Source organism: Oncorhynchus mykiss, chromosome 6 (genome assembly GCF_013265735.2).
Source record: "Oncorhynchus mykiss isolate Arlee chromosome 6, USDA_OmykA_1.1, whole genome shotgun sequence".
Taxonomy (NCBI): Eukaryota; Metazoa; Chordata; class Actinopteri; order Salmoniformes; family Salmonidae; genus Oncorhynchus; species Oncorhynchus mykiss.
Window position 1 is genome coordinate 29,458,580 of NC_048570.1, and position 17,707 is coordinate 29,476,286.

Sequence of the window (17,707 nt, forward strand, 5' to 3'; positions counted from 1 at the left end):
GAGAGACAGAGAGAGCGAGAGACAGAGAGAGCGAGAGACAGAGAGAGCGAGAGACAGAGAGAGCGAGAGACAGAGAGAGCGAGAGACAGAGAGAGCGAGAGACAGAGAGAGCGAGAGACAGAGAGAGCGAGAGACAGAGAGAGCGAGAGACAGAGAGAGCGAGAGACAGAGAGAGCGAGAGACAGAGAGAGCGAGAGACAGAGAGAGCGAGAGACAGAGAGAGCGAGAGACAGAGAGAGCGAGAGACAGAGAGAGCGAGAGACAGAGAGAGCGAGAGACAGAGAGAGCGAGAGACAGAGAGAGCGAGAGACAGAGAGAGCGAGAGACAGAGAGAGCGAGAGACAGAGAGAGCGAGAGACAGAGAGAGCGAGAGACAGAGAGAGCGAGAGACAGAGAGAGCGAGAGACAGAGAGCGCGAGAGACAGAGAGCGCGAGAGACAGAGAGCGCGAGAGACAGAGAGCGCGAGAGACAGAGAGCGCGAGAGACAGAGAGCGCGAGAGACAGAGAGCGCGAGAGACAGAGAGCGCGAGAGACAGAGAGCGCGAGAGACAGAGAGCGCGAGAGACAGAGAGCGCGAGAGACAGAGAGCGCGAGAGACAGAGAGCGCGAGAGACAGAGAGCGCGAGAGACAGAGAGCGCGAGAGACAGAGAGCGCGAGAGACAGAGAGCGAGAGACAGAGAGCGAGAGACAGAGAGCGAGAGACAGAGAGAGCGAGAGACAGAAAAAGAGACAAAAAAAGAGAGAGAGACATTAAAAAAAGAGAGAGAGACATTAAAAAAAAGAGAGACACAGAAAAAAGAGAGAGAGACAGAGAGAGCGAGAGACAGAAAAAGAGACAAAAAAAGAGAGAGAGACATTAAAAAAAGAGAGAGACATTAAAAAAAGAGAGACACAGAAAAAAGAGAGAGACAGAGAGAGAGAGACACAGAGAGAGAAAGAGAGAGAGACAGAAAAAAAGAGGGAGGGAGAGAGACAAAGACAAAAAAAGAGAGAGAGAGAGAGAGACAAAAAAAGAGAGAGAGAGAGAGAGACAGAGAGAGACAAAGACAGAGAGAGAGACAGAGACAGAGACAGAGAGACAAAGACAGAGAGAGAGACAGAGAGAGACAAAGACAGAGAGAGAGACAGAGAGAGAGAGAGAGAGAGAGACAGAGAGAGAGAGAGAGAGAGACAGAGAGAAAAAAGAGAGACAGAAAAAAAAAGAGAGAGAGACACAGAGACAGAGAGACAGGCTAGAGGTCATGATCAGATGAACTTCTGCTTTTTTCAGCATTTTCTTTAAAAAAATAGATTTAGATAAACTTTGATTTTTTTGTCAGGAACATATACAGGATGCTACCCTCTACACCATAACCTTCACTTCAAATCAAAATTCAAAACCTACAACCTGATTTGGGATGGAATTACAGAATCACCTGGAAGGTTTTCAACTACCAAGGATTATTATTCTATACAGCAAATTCTCTGGAAAACAACAGAAACCTGAAAACACCATCCAACCTGGAACTGAGTGAGTAATGTTTAGTCAAACTATATTTTATTTCCAAAAGCCAAGAAGAAAAATACACTACATTACTTTATAAGGACTGAACCCTAACATAATTCTGCCAAGCTTGATATAGCTTCAACTAGCACTGACGTGTCAAGTGAGAGGTGTCAAAGCCTTTTAGCCCAACAATGGCAGGAGAGTCAAACAGTCTACTCCAACCAAATGGAGAGGCCTAAGAAACTGTGTCCTGCTGTTCAGATGTAATTAAAATAGTACAGTACCCTGTGTATGTAAAGAATGATAAGGCAAGAAAAGATTACAAAATGAAGCTCCTTAAGGAAAATCAAGAGACACTTTTTGCCGACTATTACAAAAATGGGAACATCAGCAACCTTATCTTCCACACAAACCATATATCTATATTAGCACACTACCCCTTTGTTAACGAGGGGTGGAAACTCAGGATACTTGACAACGAGGACTCTGAGTCCGCTAATATAAATCTCTATAAGTCTGGAACAGTAATGGTACAGTGTAACCCCAAACAGTTTCAGCTGGACTTTCACCTTATCAAAAAATTTGCCCAGCAGGTGAAGCTCTACCTTGAGAAAGATACCCCCACCCCGAGAGGGTCAGACCAGACCTCTTCATTATATAACCGCACAGACGAGCCACCACCAGTAGAAAGTCAACCTCCCAGCACAGAGTACTACCCTCTCATTGAAATGAAGGATACATGTATCCAGCTGGAGGTAAGGCAGGTGGAGCTGGAACAGCAGGTGATTACACTCCAGACAGCACAGACCCAGACAACAGTCCAGCACAACAACACCCCCTTAACCAGACCCAGAGTGCTGGAGGTGGAGAGAGACATATCTGCACTCTGGACAGTGGTGAGACAACTTCAACAGGAGAAAGAGCAGGAGCAGAACAGAGAACTAGAGGAGAGGATCAGACTGCTGGAGGTGGAGAGAGACATATCTGCACTCTGGACAGTGGTGAGACAACTTCAACAGGAGAAAGAGCAGGAGCAGAACAGAGCACTAGAGGAGAGGATCAGACTGCTGGAGGTGGACAGAGACATATCTGCACTCTGGACAGTGGTGAGACAACTTCAACAGGAGAAAGAGCAGGAACAGAACAGAGCACTAGAGGAGAGGATCAGACTGCTGGAGGTGGACAGAGACATATCTGCACTCTGGACAGTGGTGAGACAACTTCAACAGGAGAAAGAGCAGGAACAGAACAGAGCACTAGAGGAGAGGATCAGACTGCTGGAGGTGGACAGAGACATATCTGCACTCTGGACAGTGGTGAGACAACTTCAACAGGAGAAAGAGCAGGAGCAGAACAGAGCACTAGAGGAGAGGATCAGACTGCTGGAGGTGGACAGAGACATATCTGCACTCTGGACAGTGGTGAGACAACTTCAACAGGAGAAAGAGCAGGAACAGAACAGAGCACTAGAGGAGAGGATCAGACTGCTGGAGGTGGAGAGAGACATATCTGCACTCTGGACAGTGGTGAGACAACTTCAACAGGAGAAAGAGCAGGAACAGAACAGAGCACTAGAGGAGAGGATCAGACTGCTGGAGGTGGACAGAGACATATCTGCACTCTGGACAGTGGTGAGACAACTTCAACAGGAGAAAGAGCAGGAACAGAACAGAGCACTAGAGGAGAGGATCAGACTGCTGGAGGTGGAGAGAGACATATCTGCACTCTGGACAGTGGTGAGACAACTTCAACAGGAGAAAGAGCAGGAGCAGAACAGAGAACTAGAGGAGAGGATCAGACTGCTGGAGGTGGAGAGAGACATATCTGCACTCTGGACAGTGGTGAGACAACTTCAACAGGAGAAAGAGCAGGAACAGAACAGAGAACTAGAGGAGAGGATCAGACTGCTGGAGGTGGAGAGAGACATATCTGCACTCTGGACAGTGGTGAGACAACTTCAACAGGAGAAAGAGCAGGAGCAGAACAGAGCACTAGAGGAGAGGATCAGACTGCTGGAGGTGGACAGAGACATATCTGCACTCTGGACAGTGGTGAGACAACTTCAACAGGAGAAAGAGCAGGAACAGAACAGAGCACTAGAGGAGAGGATCAGACTGCTGGAGGTGGAGAGAGACATATCTGCACTCTGGACAGTGGTGAGACAACTTCAACAGGAGAAAGAGCAGGAGCAGAACAGAGAACTAGAGGAGAGGATCAGACTGCTGGAGGTGGAGAGAGACATATCTGCACTCTGGACAGTGGTGAGACAACTTCAACAGGAGAAAGAGCAGGAACAGAACAGAGCACTAGAGGAGAGGATCAGACTGCTGGAGGTGGACAGAGACATATCTGCACTCTGGACAGTGGTGAGACAACTTCAACAGGAGAAAGAGCAGGAACAGAACAGAGCACTAGAGGAGAGGATCAGACTGCTGGAGGTGGAGAGAGACATATCTGCACTCTGGACAGTGGTGAGACAACTTCAACAGGAGAAAGAGCAGGAGCAGAACAGAGAACTAGAGGAGAGGATCAGACTGCTGGAGGTGGAGAGAGACATATCTGCACTCTGGACAGTGGTGAGACAACTTCAACAGGAGAAAGAGCAGGAGCAGAACAGAGCACTAGAGGAGAGGATCAGACTGCTGGAGGTGGACAGAGACATATCTGCACTCTGGACAGTGGTGAGACAACTTCAACAGGAGAAAGAGCAGGAGCAGAACAGAGAACTAGAGGAGAGGATCAGACTGCTGGAGGTGGAGAGAGACATATCTGCACTCTGGACAGTGGTGAGACAACTTCAACAGGAGAAAGAGCAGGAACAGAACAGAGCACTAGAGGAGAGGATCAGACTGCTGGAGGTGGAGAGAGACATATCTGCACTCTGGACAGTGGTGAGACAACTTCAACAGGAGAAAGAGCAGGAGCAGAACAGAGAACTAGAGGAGAGGATCAGACTGCTGGAGGAGAGGATCAGACTGCTGGAGGAGAGGTTGAGGGGGATGGCGTGTGACAGAACAACCCACTAGAGAGGTGGCCACCCCCCGCAGAGAAGCCAGCAGAACAGCCCACCTCAGCACCCGACAAAAGTCTCGACATCACAGCAGAACAGACAAATGAAGAACCCCAAGCCCAGCGGCTCTCACCTTCTGTCTGAGGACCAACAAGGTTCACCAAGCCACATAATAATACACACAGGCACAAACGACCTGAGAGCACAGCAGGAAATGGTGGCCACAGCACTGAAGGGAGTGATTGAAAGAGCTTCTTCTACTTTCCCCAACGCACAAGTGGTTATCTCCACCCTGCCACCAAGAAAAGACTTCCACCCTGCCACAATACAGCGGGTAAACGCAAGTATTTCCCGTGACTGTGCCTCAAAACCAAATGTTTTCCTGGCCCACCACTCCACCCTGGACACCCTATGACCAGGTTCACCTCTACAAGGCAGCAGTGCCCACCTTTGCCCGGACTCTAAACAACATCGCTCTCAAACGTATCCAACACTTCACACAGGAGCAACAGATCAATAGATACCCCGCCCAGACCAGTGAGACACTCTCCCAGACCTGCGGGACCCCCCCCCCCCTGGACCTACACATAGAGGACCCACGCCAAGAGGACTTACATCCAGACCACAGCACCCCCAGCCACATCCACACCCCAACCAATCAACACCCCCCATGTCAACCATCCCCACATTCCATTTCGGCCCCCTCAGATCAGCCCCTCCTGCCCCCCCCCATGCACCCCACCCCCGCAATAGAGGGCCTCAACATGGAAATCACACATACGCCCAGGCAGTCAGTGGGCAAACAGGCCCAACCCCCACTCTTACACTAGCCCAAGCCAATGTCATGTACCAGATGCTCAGCAGGCTCTGCTCACACTTACTGGCCTGTGGCCAAACCACACGACCAACAACATTGGACACTTTATGGAACAAAAAGCATTCACTGTATCATCCTAGAATATCCCAGGCCTGAGGTCATCTGCCTTTGTCCTAAAGAGCAGGAACCCAGACTTTACCAAAGAAATTGGTAATACAGACATTGTCATCCTGCAAGAAACCTGGTATAGAGGAGACGGACCCACTGGTTGCTCTCTAGGTTACTGAGAGCTGGTAGTCCCATCCACCAAACTACCAGGTGTGAAACAGGGAAGGGACTCAAGGGGTATACTAATTTGGTATAGAGCAGACCTAACTCACTCCATTAAATTAATCAAAACAGGAACATTTTACATTTGGCTAGAAATTCAAAAGGAAATTGTCTTAACAGAGAAAAATGTCCTCCTGTGTGCTACCTATATCCCCCCACTAGAATCCCCCTACTTTAATGAAGACAGCTTCTCCATCCTGGAGGGGGAAATCAATCATTTCCAGGCCCAGGGGCATGAACTACTCTGTGGCGACCTAAATGCCAGAACCGGACAAGAACCTGACACCCTCATGACACAGGGGGACAAACACCTGCCTGCAGGTGACAGCATTTCCTCCCCCATATGCCCCCCTAGGCATGACAACATAACCAACAAAAACGGGTCAGGTACACCAAAAGCTCATCTCTTGGCAGTAGTACTGTAGACTACTTTATCACTGACCTCAACCCAGAGTCTCTCAGAGCGTTCACAGTCAGCCCACTGACACCCCTATCAGACCACAGCAAAATCACAGTCTACTTGAACAGAGCAACACTCAATCATGAGGCATCAAAGCCAAAGGAACTGACTAACATTAAGAAATGCTATAGATGGAAGGAAGGCAGTTTGGAAACCTACCAAAAAACAATTAGGCAACAACAAATTCAATCCCTTTTAGACAATTTCCTGGGTAAAATGTTCCACTGTAATAGTGAAGGTGTAAACTTGGCATTAGAAAATCTTAACAGTATATTTGACCTCTCAGCTTCCCTATCAAATCTAAAAATATCAAATAGAAAACCGAAGAAAATAATGAAGAATACAAAAATCTAAGAAAGAAATTGAGAGACGTATCCAACCAAAAACAGAGACCCGGAAAACCTGAGTCTACGCCTTCACTATGGTGAATCACTAAAACAATACAGAAATACACTACGGAAAAAGAAGGAACAGCACGTCAGAAATCAGCTCAATGTAATTGAAGAATCCATAGACTCACCACTTTTGGGAAAATTGGAAAACACTAAACAAACAACACAAAGAATTATCTATCCAAAATGGAGATGTATGGGTAAACCACTTCTCCAATCTTTTTGGATCTATAACAAAGAATAAAGAGCAAAAACATATAAAGGATCAAATACAAATCTTAGAATCAACTATTAAAGACTACCAGAACCCACTGGATTCTCCAATTACCTTGAATGAGCTACAGGACAAAATAAAAACCCTCCAACCCAAAAAGGCATGTGGTGTTGATGGTATCCTTAATGAAATGATCAAATACATAGACAACCAATTCCAATTGGCTATACTAAAACTCTTCAACATCATCCTTAGTTCTGGCATCTTCCCCAATATTTGGAACCAAGGACTGATCACCTGAATCCACAAAAGTGGAGACAAATTTGACCCCAATAACTACCGTGGGATATGCGACAACAGCAACCTTGGGAAAATCCTCTACATTATCATTAACAGCAGACTCATACATTTCCTCAATGAAAACAATGTACTGAGCAAATGTTAAGATTGGCTTTTTACCAAATTACCGTACAACAGACCATGTATTCACCCTACACACCCTAATTGACAACCAAACAAACCAAAACAAAGGCAAAGTATTCTCATACTTTGTTGATTTCAAAAAAGCCTTCGACTCAATTTGGCATGAGGGTCTGCTATACAAATTGATGGAAAGTGGTGTTGGGGGTAAAACATACGACATTATAAAATCCATGTACACAAACAACAAACACACATTTCTTCCCACAGGGCCGTGGGGTGAGACAGGGATGCAGCTTAAGCCCCACCCTCTTGAACACATATATCAATGAATTGGCACGGGCACTGGAAAAGTCTGCAGCACCCGGCTTCACCCTACTAGAATCTGAAGTCAAATGTCTACTGTTTGCTGATGATCTGGTGCTTGTCACCAACCAAGGAGGGCCAACAGCAGCACCTAGATATTCTGCACAGATTCTGCCAGACCTGGGCCCTGACAGTAAATCTCAGTAAGACCAAAATAATGGTGTTCCAAAAATGGTCCAGTCGCCAGGACAACAAATACAAATTCCATCTAGACACCATTGACCTAGAGCACACCAAAAAAACTATACATATCTTGGCCTAAACATCAGCGCCACAGTTAACTTCCACAAAGCTGTGAACGATCTGAGAGACAAGGCAAGAAGGGCATTCTATGCCACCAAAAGGAACATACAATTCAACATACCAATTAGGATCTGGCTAAAAATACTTGAATCAGTCACAGCCCATTGCCCTTTATGGTTGTAAGGTCTGGGGTCCACTCACCAACCAAGACTTCACAAAATGGGACAAACACCAAATTGAGACTCTGCATGCAGAATTCTGCAAAACTTTCCTCTGTGTACAACGTAGAACACCAAATAATGCACGCAGAGCAGAATTAGGCCAATACCAACTAATTATCAAAATCCAGAAAAGAGACGTTAAATTCTACAACCATCTAAAAGGAAGAGATTCCCAAACCTTCCATAACAAAGCCATCACCTACAGAGAGATAAACCTGGAGAAGAGTCTGGTCCTGGGGCTCTGTTCACAAACACACCCCACAGAGCCCCAGGACAGCAGCACAATTAGACCCAACCAAATCATGAGAAAACAAAAAGATAATTATTTCCAATGTGTCAAGTAATTAACAAAAAAAACAGAGAAAACTAGAATGCTATTTGGCCCTAAACAGAGAGTACACAGTGGCAGAATACCTGACCACTGTGACTGACCCAAACTTAAGGAAAGCTTTGACTATGTACAGACTCAGTGAGCATAGCCTTGCTATTGAGAAAGCCTGTCTTCTCTTGGGAGCCATGTCTGCCTACGGCGGCCTATGTGCTCACTGCCCACAAAATGAGGTGGAAACTGAGCTGCACTTCCTAACCTGCTGCCCAATGTATGACCATATTAGAGAGACTTATTTCACTCAGATTACACAGATCCACAAAGAATATCTACTGGGTGAAATTCCACAGTGTGCCATCACAGCAGCAAGATTTGTGACCTGTTGCCACAAGAAAAGGGCAACCAGTAAAGAACAAACACCATTGTAAAAACAACCCATATTTATTTTCCCTTGTGTACTTTAACCATTTGTACATTGTTACAACACTGTATATAAATATAAACATTTGTAATGTCTTTATTGTTTTGAAACTTCGGTATGTGTAATGTTTACTATACATTTGTATTGTTTATTTCACTTTTGTATATTATCTACCTCACTTGCTTTGGCAATGTTAACACATATTTCCCATGCAAATACAGCCCCTTGAATTGAAATTAGAGAGAGAGACAGAGAGAGACAGACAGAGACAGAGACAGAGACAGAGAGACAGACAGACAGACAGACACACCACATGGACAGACAGCAGTAGGGATATTTAAAAGGGGTGTTTACCTGTACCTTCATTGTTTCCCCTTGTAGGGAGCTGTCACTGTCGTCGTTGTCGTCGGGGCGTATCAGAACGGTGTTGCTAAGCAGGTGGTTCTGAACGGCCATGAGGTAGCGCAGGCTTGATGAGGCCACCTGGTAGAGGGGAAGGAGGGAGGGGGACTACAAGTCAGTATGGAACAGCTAACACACTTCATCTACTGCTGATTGCTAAACAGACCGTCTGACCAGACAAAGACACATACTGGCACAGTGGAGAGGAGCTTCTGGAAGTCATCCCTTGCAACAGTCTGACATTTAGTGATAAGAAGGCAGGATTCACGGACAACGGTCTTCAGGATGCAGTGCAGGAGTTCATCACTTAGTCTGGAGGGGAAACACAGGCGAGATAATGAGAGTGATTCAGCTGAACAACCCTGTTATACAGAGAGCAGAGTCATATTGCATTATTATTAATCATGGCTACATTTTATGGCATCAGGTTACTCAGTGAAACCACTCAGCTCTGGTTAGGGGAGGAATTGAGAGTTATTTTTCAAGCAGTAATACATGACATTGGAAAAACTGTTGAGAAAATGTCCGCAAAAGCTGGACTCTACCTGTAGTGGTCATCTTCGTCACTCCCAAATCGATTTTTCTGCAGCTGGTCAGCCAGGTTGGTGAGGATGACATCGCGGAGCTGAGACAGACCACTGTTCCTCTCCCCTGAAGATCACACACAACTCCTTCAATACTTCCAGTGTATCAGATATTTGAGATACACACTCTAATCATGTTTGTGTTAAGAGTGTTCATAAAACCCAACGAGTAGGTCGCAACTATCACCTTCTGTCAGGACCAGCCTCAGCAGGCTGCTGAGTTCAGACTCCCCCTGATACAAAGTATTCAAACCCGAGCTATAGAGAGGGATGGATAGACAGACAATGACAGTAGGTGTCAATCACATCTGTAAGATCATGTCTTTACGTGTGTCCTGTGTTTATGGTGTTGTTCTGTACGGAGTTGTGTTTACCTGATAGCCAGGCACACTTCTCCCTGGATCTCTGGTCCGATCTGATCCACAGGAGCCATGAGCAGCTGCCACAGGAGCAGACCTGAACGCCGCACGCTCTCCCTGTTCTGCTCCGACTGAGGGTTGAAGAACCTGAACACCACCTAAACAGCAAACACCAATGTGTAAAAATGAGTGATTTAGACATCAGATGGACTCCATGTAGCATCATAGCAGCACAGGGGTCTTAAAACTGAACTTGTCAAGGGACACCGGCAACCCAGGGACCCAATCATTCATTAGCAAATCAAAAAATACATTAATAAAATCACGTCTTGTCTTATCAGTGATAATGGCAAGGAGAAGTAACCAAAATGATGTATTATTTGGACCTCCCCATATTATAAATTGGAAGAGGAATTGTACTCTACCCTAGCCTATTAGCTAAAAAGGTAACTCCAAACACATTTTCGCTAATATCAGCTGTTCAGCTGGTTGAACAAAGGTTAACCATGTGTTGGCAAAATGAATGTACAAGTCAAGAAAGCTGACCAGCACCAGCCATTTGCCACACTGGTAGCCTATTCATGGGAAATGTTTCACCACCTGTGTCAGATACTCCTGCGAGAGTAATTTGCTCATATGTATATACTGTATTGTATATTATACCACTGACTGTTAAACAGCCAACTCCAGTACATTACAGGCTGCTGCCTAAAGACATAGATTAGAAATCACTGGCCACTTTAATAATGTCTTGGTATCTGGCATTACTCATCTCATATGTATAAACTGCACTCTATACTTTTCTACGGTATCTTAAATCACTTTAATTGTGTGTAAATATTGCATCACCCATCTCATATGTATATACTGTATTCTATACTACGCCACTGTATCTTAGTCCAATGCCACTCTGACATATGTATATATTCTTAATCCATTCCTTACTTAGATGTACGTGTATTTTGGGTATATGTTGTGAAAATGTTAGATATTACTGCACTGTCGGAGCTAGAAGTACAAGCATTTTGCTACACGCACAATAACATCTGCTAAACACGTGTATGTGATCAATTCTCCAGCTCCACTGTACCTGGAACACCACCAGGATGCAGCGGATGATGCAGGTGTCCCTGTTGACCATGGCTTTCTCCATGATGTCGCAGATGCTGCTGAAGTGGCGAGCCTCGATGGGGTGCTGCTTGCCCATGAGGGCGCCCAGGGGAAAGCTGCTGCTGCTGGCTGCCAGAAGGTTGAGCTGGTGGATGCACATGGCGCCCACATGGTGAAGCAGCTGGTTGATCACCTCTCCGGTGGCCACGGTCTCCTCTGCAGCAGGGAGCGAGGGGTAAGTCAACTCTTAACGGTACGATTTGACTTAAAAGGAAGAAGCTGGTTGAGACACTCTTCAGCCTATAATTCTGCAGCACATAATTTGAGGTCAGCGTTGTTTTGTTAGTAAAACTGTTTTGGTTACCTTTGGGTTCCTTGATGACATGACTGACGCCAAGCCTATGGCACACGTGATGGAAGGCCTGGTTGCCAGGGTTAGACCACTGGTCCATGTAGTCACTGGAGCAGCTCCAGATTAAGTTGTTAAGGGCGTCATAGCAGGCTCCTACAACACAAATGTCACATAAGCTCTACTTTGAGAACAGTGCACTTAACTAGAAATACATTTTAAAAAGCCTAATTCCTGAACAGGAGCTTACCCAGCCCTGCCACCTGGGCCCCCCTGCCTAGAGAACTGCCAGGTGCGTCAATGAGATCTGCCCGGCTACTGAACTGACCATCCACTAGGTTGAATGCCAGACTGGATGAGAGGACTGGTCGGGGAAACAAAGGAAAGCAGTCAACAAATATACCACTAACAGTGAAAAGACTTGCCTAAAACACAACAGAGAAAAACAGTGGCGAGGAACATCTGCTCTTACTCTTCAGGGAGGACAAGCCGCTGGTCCCTCCAAACAGGGAGCGTGTGGCAGAGCTGCCAGACACTCCGGGCGGAGATGCCAGCATCACCAGGGACGTCCCACACACATACATGGGAGTCTTCCTCAGAGTCTTTAGAGGGAGTCCACAGCTAGTGTTTACTGCTGTGGAAGAGGAGCACAGACATGAGGGATGTGAAGTGTGAATCGCACAATGAGCAATGTGATGAGGATAATGAAGATTCAATCATATTTTTCACTGCCTGGATATCACACATTTAACTGGGGGTGAAACAAAAACTGTTGTGTTAGTGCCTTCAGGAAGTATTCACACCCCTTGACTTGTTCCACATTTTGTTGTGTTACAGTCGGAATTTCAAATAGATTCAATTGAGATGTCGTCACAAATTAATTATAAATGAAAGGCTGAAATGTCTTGAGTCAGTAAGAATTCAACCCCTTTGTTATGGCATGCCTAAATACGTTTAGGAATAAAGATTTGCTTAACAAGTCACATACTAAATTGTTTAATAATAGTGTTTAACATGATTTCTGAATGACTACCTCATCTCTGTACCCCACACATACAGGTAATTGTAAGGTCCCTCAGTCAAACACAGATTCAACCACAAAGACCAGGGAGGTTTTCCAAGGCCTCGCAAAGGGACCCTATTGGTAGATGGGTAAAAATAAGCGGACATTGAATGTCCCTTTGAGCATGGTGAAGTTATTTGTAACACTTTGGATGGTGTATCAATACACCCAGTCACTACAAAGATACAGGCATCCTTCCTAACTCAGTTGCCGGAGAGGAAGGAAACCGCTCAGGGATTTCACCACGAGGCCAATGGTTTCCTTAAAACAGTTAGTTTAATGGCTGTGATAGGAGAAAACGGAGGATGGATGGATCAACAACATTGTAGTTACTCCATAATACTAACCTAAATGACAGAGTGAAAAGGAGAAACCGAACAGAATAACAATATTCCAAACCATGCATCCTGTTTGCAACAAGGCACTAAAGTAATACTGCAAATAATGTGGCAAAGCAATTACCTTTTTCTCTTGATTACAATGTGTTATGTTTGGGGCAAATCCAATAGATTACCGAGTACCACTTGCAATATTTTCAAGCATAGTGATGGCTGCATCATGTTATGGGTATGCTTTAAATTGTTAAGGACTGGGGAGTTTTCAGGGTAAAAAAAAAGGTTTATATATCTAAATAGTGTGAGGTCATTACCAGACTGCTCCTCCTTGACAGTGTTGGTGATGGCAGAGCCGGTGAGAGCGGCCAGCGTTGCGGAGTGGGAGGCGCGAAAGCGTGACATGCGGCTCAGCAGCAGCTCGTTCAGACACTTGGACGACTCGCCTTCCTTTCGTATCAGGATCACTCTCTCCTGCAGGACGTCTGCCACACACAATCCTGTCTCTGTCTGCACCCGAGGGAGGAGGGAGAGAGGGGTGAGAGATGGGAAGGAGGGAGAGCCTTGTTGAGCATGGTCGAAAGGCTTGGAGAAACATCCTCACCGATAGCTGAAAGACATCCATGAAGACCGAGTGGCCTTTCTGGGTCTTCTCGTTGAGGCTGGCAGGAGACCACACCCAGTACAGGTAGGTTCCATCTGAGCACAGGTGCAGCGTGGACATGCTGCTGCCCACGGGGAAGTGGTGGGCTGGCATGAGAACGACCTGGCACACCTGAGACAGGTAGAAAGGTCAGTCTTTTGGAAGAGATACAGTACTGGATCACCCAATGTGTGGTGCTGGCCTGAGTTAGTGTAATTGAGGCCTGTTGCTAGGTGCCAGCTGCCATACCTGCAGGGTGAAGGGGTCGATGACCTGGCACAGCTGATGAGGCTTGGCATCAAAGGAGGCGGAGCGGTGTAGAAGGCGGCCACTGCTGAACACCACCCAGCCGGGCTCCAAGTCCTCATTCCGACAGTACACAAACCCCCTGCACAAACACACAAAATAATGATCTCCATTTCCTCTGATATTTTGCTCAAAAAGTGAAATAAATCAGAGGGGGAATACAGTAGGGCAGAGGGGTTTTGAAGTTCAGGTCAGAAGGAGGGAACAGGAGAGTTAGAACAGGACAGGAGGTAGCCCGGTGGCTCCCTACTTATATGTACAGTATATACACACTACATGTCAAAAATGTGTGGACATCCCTTCAAATGAGTGACATTTGCTATTTCAGCCACAACCGTTGCTGACAGATGTATAAAATCGAGCACACAGCCACGCAATCTCCATAGACAAACATTGGCAGTAGAATGGCCATCTGAAGAGCTCAGTGACTTTCAACGTGGCACTATCATAGGATGCCACTTTCCCAACAAGTACGTTCGTCAAATTTCTGCCCTCATCAACTGTAAGTGCTGTTATTGTGAAGTGGGAGTCTAGGAACAACAAAGCAAAGTCCATACAGAAAATGGTTTGTCGAGATCGGTGTGGAAGAACTTGACAGGCCTGCACAGAGTCCTGACCTCAATCCCATCGAACACCTTTGGAATGAATTGGAACACCGACTGCGAGCCAGGCCTAATCGCCCAACATCAGTGCCCGACCTCACTAATGCTCTTGTGGCTGAATGACAGTGTACCCCTGCACATCGACTCTGTACTGGTACCTCGTGTAAATGTAAAAGTTATCGTTACTCATTTATTCCTCATGTTATTCTTTTTCTATTAGTCTCTCTCTGCATTGTTGGGAAGGGCCCATAAGCATTTCACTGTGAGTCTACACCTGTTGTTTACGAAGCATGTGACAAGTAAAATTGGATTTGAGGGTATTTTAAGTGAGGCACTCTCACTCTTTCTCTCTGCAGATATAGGCAGGGGTGTCATGTTACCTCAGTGTCCCGTGCAAACCGGAGCCCAGCTTGCTGATCCCTCTCCCAAAGGAGTTAGTGGTGTAGAGATAGAGCCCATCTGTGGCCAGGCAGCGCCCTAGGTCTGTGTCTGCAACAGCAGGGAGGATATAGACAGAGTGAGGAACAGCAGAAGAGGGGGAGCAAAAAAAACAGGAACGGAGGGGAGAGGGAGGACAGTATAGAGCGGAGGGGATAACAGGATACGGGGTGTGATTAAGCTGAAAGATAGCATAGTAAGTGTATACATTTTATAGCATAGTAAGTGTACACATGGTTTCACACACCCACAGCATTGGCCAAACAGAATCAAAGGAGACTAGTCAGCCAATCAACAAGAACGGCAGGGAAAAATACTTTTGGCTGAACCTGCCTGTAGTTTGCACTTGGCAGGTGAGAGGGATAAGCCCCTCAGCACACAGCCTGCCAGCTCTACTAGATTCTTTAGCTGCTATTTCTCTGCCTCTCAACTGGCTTCCTATAGGAGAGCTGATGAGGTCCTATCACCTTACAGGGCTCTCCAAGGTCAGCCCATCGATTGGAGGAAACAAGCCATCACCCACCCTCCCTCTTTCTCCCTCAAACTTCTGCTAGTCATTACCCTGCCCTATAACCAACACATGATGCCTTCTTCAGAAGACTCAGCCAATGAGACAGAAGGATGACTCCATGTCTGCCCTTGGCTTAATGTTGGGAGTACTAAGTGGCTCCAGACAAAGGATCAAATAGAAATGATCTAAAGAGGTGAATGAATAAATCATCATCCAAATGAGAGGAAGGATTATCAGAGCCAGCAGGACTTAGCCTGGTTGCTGTTGTCACCAGAACCCTACTACACTTGCAGTACACTCACATACACATGACTTTATAATGGTACTGTGAAAATGAGGTGGCCCGGTATATATATATATAAAATATGATCACTAGACTGGAATATATTTAGAAAAAAAAGCAACCTCCGTTGATACCCCCCCAGGTCCGGTTCAAAGGAAGTTTGACCCTATCCCAAGACCAATGGAGCTCTTGTTCACACACACACGGGCTTACCTTTGCTCTCTGCCCCTCCAGCGCTGCTGTCAGGTGTAGGCAGCATGTCTTCAAAGCCCCAGGAGACCCTGTGCTTGCCCCCGAGCAGACAGGACGGGGAGCCTGGGCCCCCCTCCAGCACCAGGAGTCTGGGTGGGACAGATCAGGAGAGAAAGAGTTCACAATGACGACAACACAGAAAAGGGACAACGGTGTCTCACCAAGTACATCCAGACATAAGGATACTAGACTCACCTGTAGAGCACATCAGCCACAGGGAGCTGGCCCAGGTCTGTCTGTTTCTGCAGCAGGTGAACTGTGTGGATGAAGGTCTTCAGTGACCCTCTGGAAACATAAAACGTGTTAAACCATGAAATGGGAGGGAGGGAAAGTCAGTGAAGTTAAGGTACCAGGTAGGCCTGATAGTGTTAAAGAAAACTTCCACCCAAAAACTATTGTTTTGGTATTTGTTTCATTAGTCCATCGTTGATATAGTGGGAGTATCATTTGCTTTTCAACAGGACAATAACCCAAAACACACCTCTAGGCTATGTAAGGGCTATTTTACCAAGGAGAGTGATGGAGTGCTGCTTCAGATGACCTGGCCTCCACAATCACCTTAACCTCAACCCAATTGAGATAGTTTTGGATGAGTTGGACTGCAAAGTGAAGAAAAAGCAGCCAACAAGTGCTCAGCATTTGTGGGAACTCCTTCAAGACTGTAGTAAAAGTATCCCTCATGAAGTTGGTTGAGAGAATACCAAGAGTGTACAAAGCTGTCATCAAGGCAAAAGGTGACTAAAGAATCTCAAATATAGATATATACAAATAACTCTTTCATAGTTTTGATGTCTTCACAATTATTCTACAATTTAGAAAATAGTCAAAATAAAGAAAAACCCCTGAAATGAGTAGGTGTGTCCAAACTTTTGACTGGTACTGTATGTCTTGAAAACTTTTTGGAACTACACTGAATGTACAGAACATTAGGAACACCTGCTCTTTCCATGACAGACAAGGTGAATCCAGGTGAAAGCTATGATCCCTTATTGATGTCACCTGTTAAATCCACTTCAAATCAGTGTAGATGAAGGGGAGGAGACAGGTTAAAGAAGGACTCCTAAGCCTTGGACATGGATTGTGTATGTGTGCCATTCAGAGGGTGAATGGGGGTTTTCACACTCAACAGTTTCCCTTGTGTATCAGGAATGGTCCACCACCCAAAAGACATCTAGCCAACTTGACACAACAGTGGGCAGCATTGGAGTCAACATGGACCAGCATCCATGTGGAACACTTTTGACACCTTGTAGTACATGCCCCGATGAATTGAGGCAGGTCCGGAGGCAAAGGGGAGTGAAATTGAATATTAGGAAGGTGTTCCTAATGTTTCGTACACAGTGTATATCAACAATGGACAAATTAAACAAATACCAAAAGAAAGTTCCCCTTTAACACAAAAGATAATGTTGTGCCATGCTTCAGCTGTGTAGCCATTTCTTGATCTGCATTATTTGCCTTACTTTCCACAATGTATGACCAATTATTATTTGTGTTCTTTATATAATCTTAGAAGTCACATCTCTTTTCCAAGTGAGCCCTGGCCAAGAAAGAAGCTTACATATAATTAAACAATAGACAAAAAAATATAACAATGAATGGAAGATAAAATGGTGCAAAGGAGAGCAGGTTTAAAAACATGTGCAGTCTGGTCAGCAGCCCTCCAATCCAGAATTTAAAATCAATTGGAATAAAATGATCTAATTTTAAGTCCTTCTGGAAAGTGTTCCAGGACGATGGGGCAGCATAGTTAAGCACTCTTA

General features: G+C 45.7%; 1 protein-coding gene across 5 annotated transcripts in view; it reads right to left on the reverse strand.

The window, feature by feature from the left end:
• The window catches only part of LOC110525681 (probable E3 ubiquitin-protein ligase HECTD4), a 72,330-nt gene that overhangs the window by 47,376 nt on the left and 7,247 nt on the right, over positions 1–17,707 (reverse strand). For 2 of the 5 annotated variants that reach the window (XR_005052053.1, XM_036979793.1), the window contains exons 3-17: positions 16,140–16,229; positions 15,906–16,033; positions 14,841–14,949; positions 13,802–13,940; positions 13,514–13,684; positions 13,227–13,419; positions 11,987–12,148; positions 11,765–11,878; positions 11,530–11,670; positions 11,146–11,381; positions 10,071–10,213; positions 9,884–9,954; positions 9,658–9,763; positions 9,304–9,424; positions 9,065–9,193 (exon numbers count right to left, since the gene is read on the reverse strand). Coding sequence is in view for 4 of the 5 variants with exons in the window: in XM_036979793.1 (XP_036835688.1) it covers positions 9,065–9,193; positions 9,304–9,424; positions 9,658–9,763; positions 9,884–9,954; positions 10,071–10,213; positions 11,146–11,381; positions 11,530–11,670; positions 11,765–11,878; positions 11,987–12,148; positions 13,227–13,419; positions 13,514–13,684; positions 13,802–13,940; positions 14,841–14,949; positions 15,906–16,033; positions 16,140–16,229 (2,053 nt within the window). In the remaining variant the exon portion in view is untranslated. The remainder of the gene's footprint in view (positions 1–9,064; positions 9,194–9,303; positions 9,425–9,657; positions 9,764–9,883; positions 9,955–10,070; positions 10,214–11,145; positions 11,382–11,529; positions 11,671–11,764; positions 11,879–11,986; positions 12,149–13,226; positions 13,420–13,513; positions 13,685–13,801; positions 13,941–14,840; positions 14,950–15,905; positions 16,034–16,139; positions 16,230–17,707) is intronic. The other 3 variants (XM_036979796.1, XM_036979794.1, XM_036979795.1) reach the window with 3 other exon arrangements.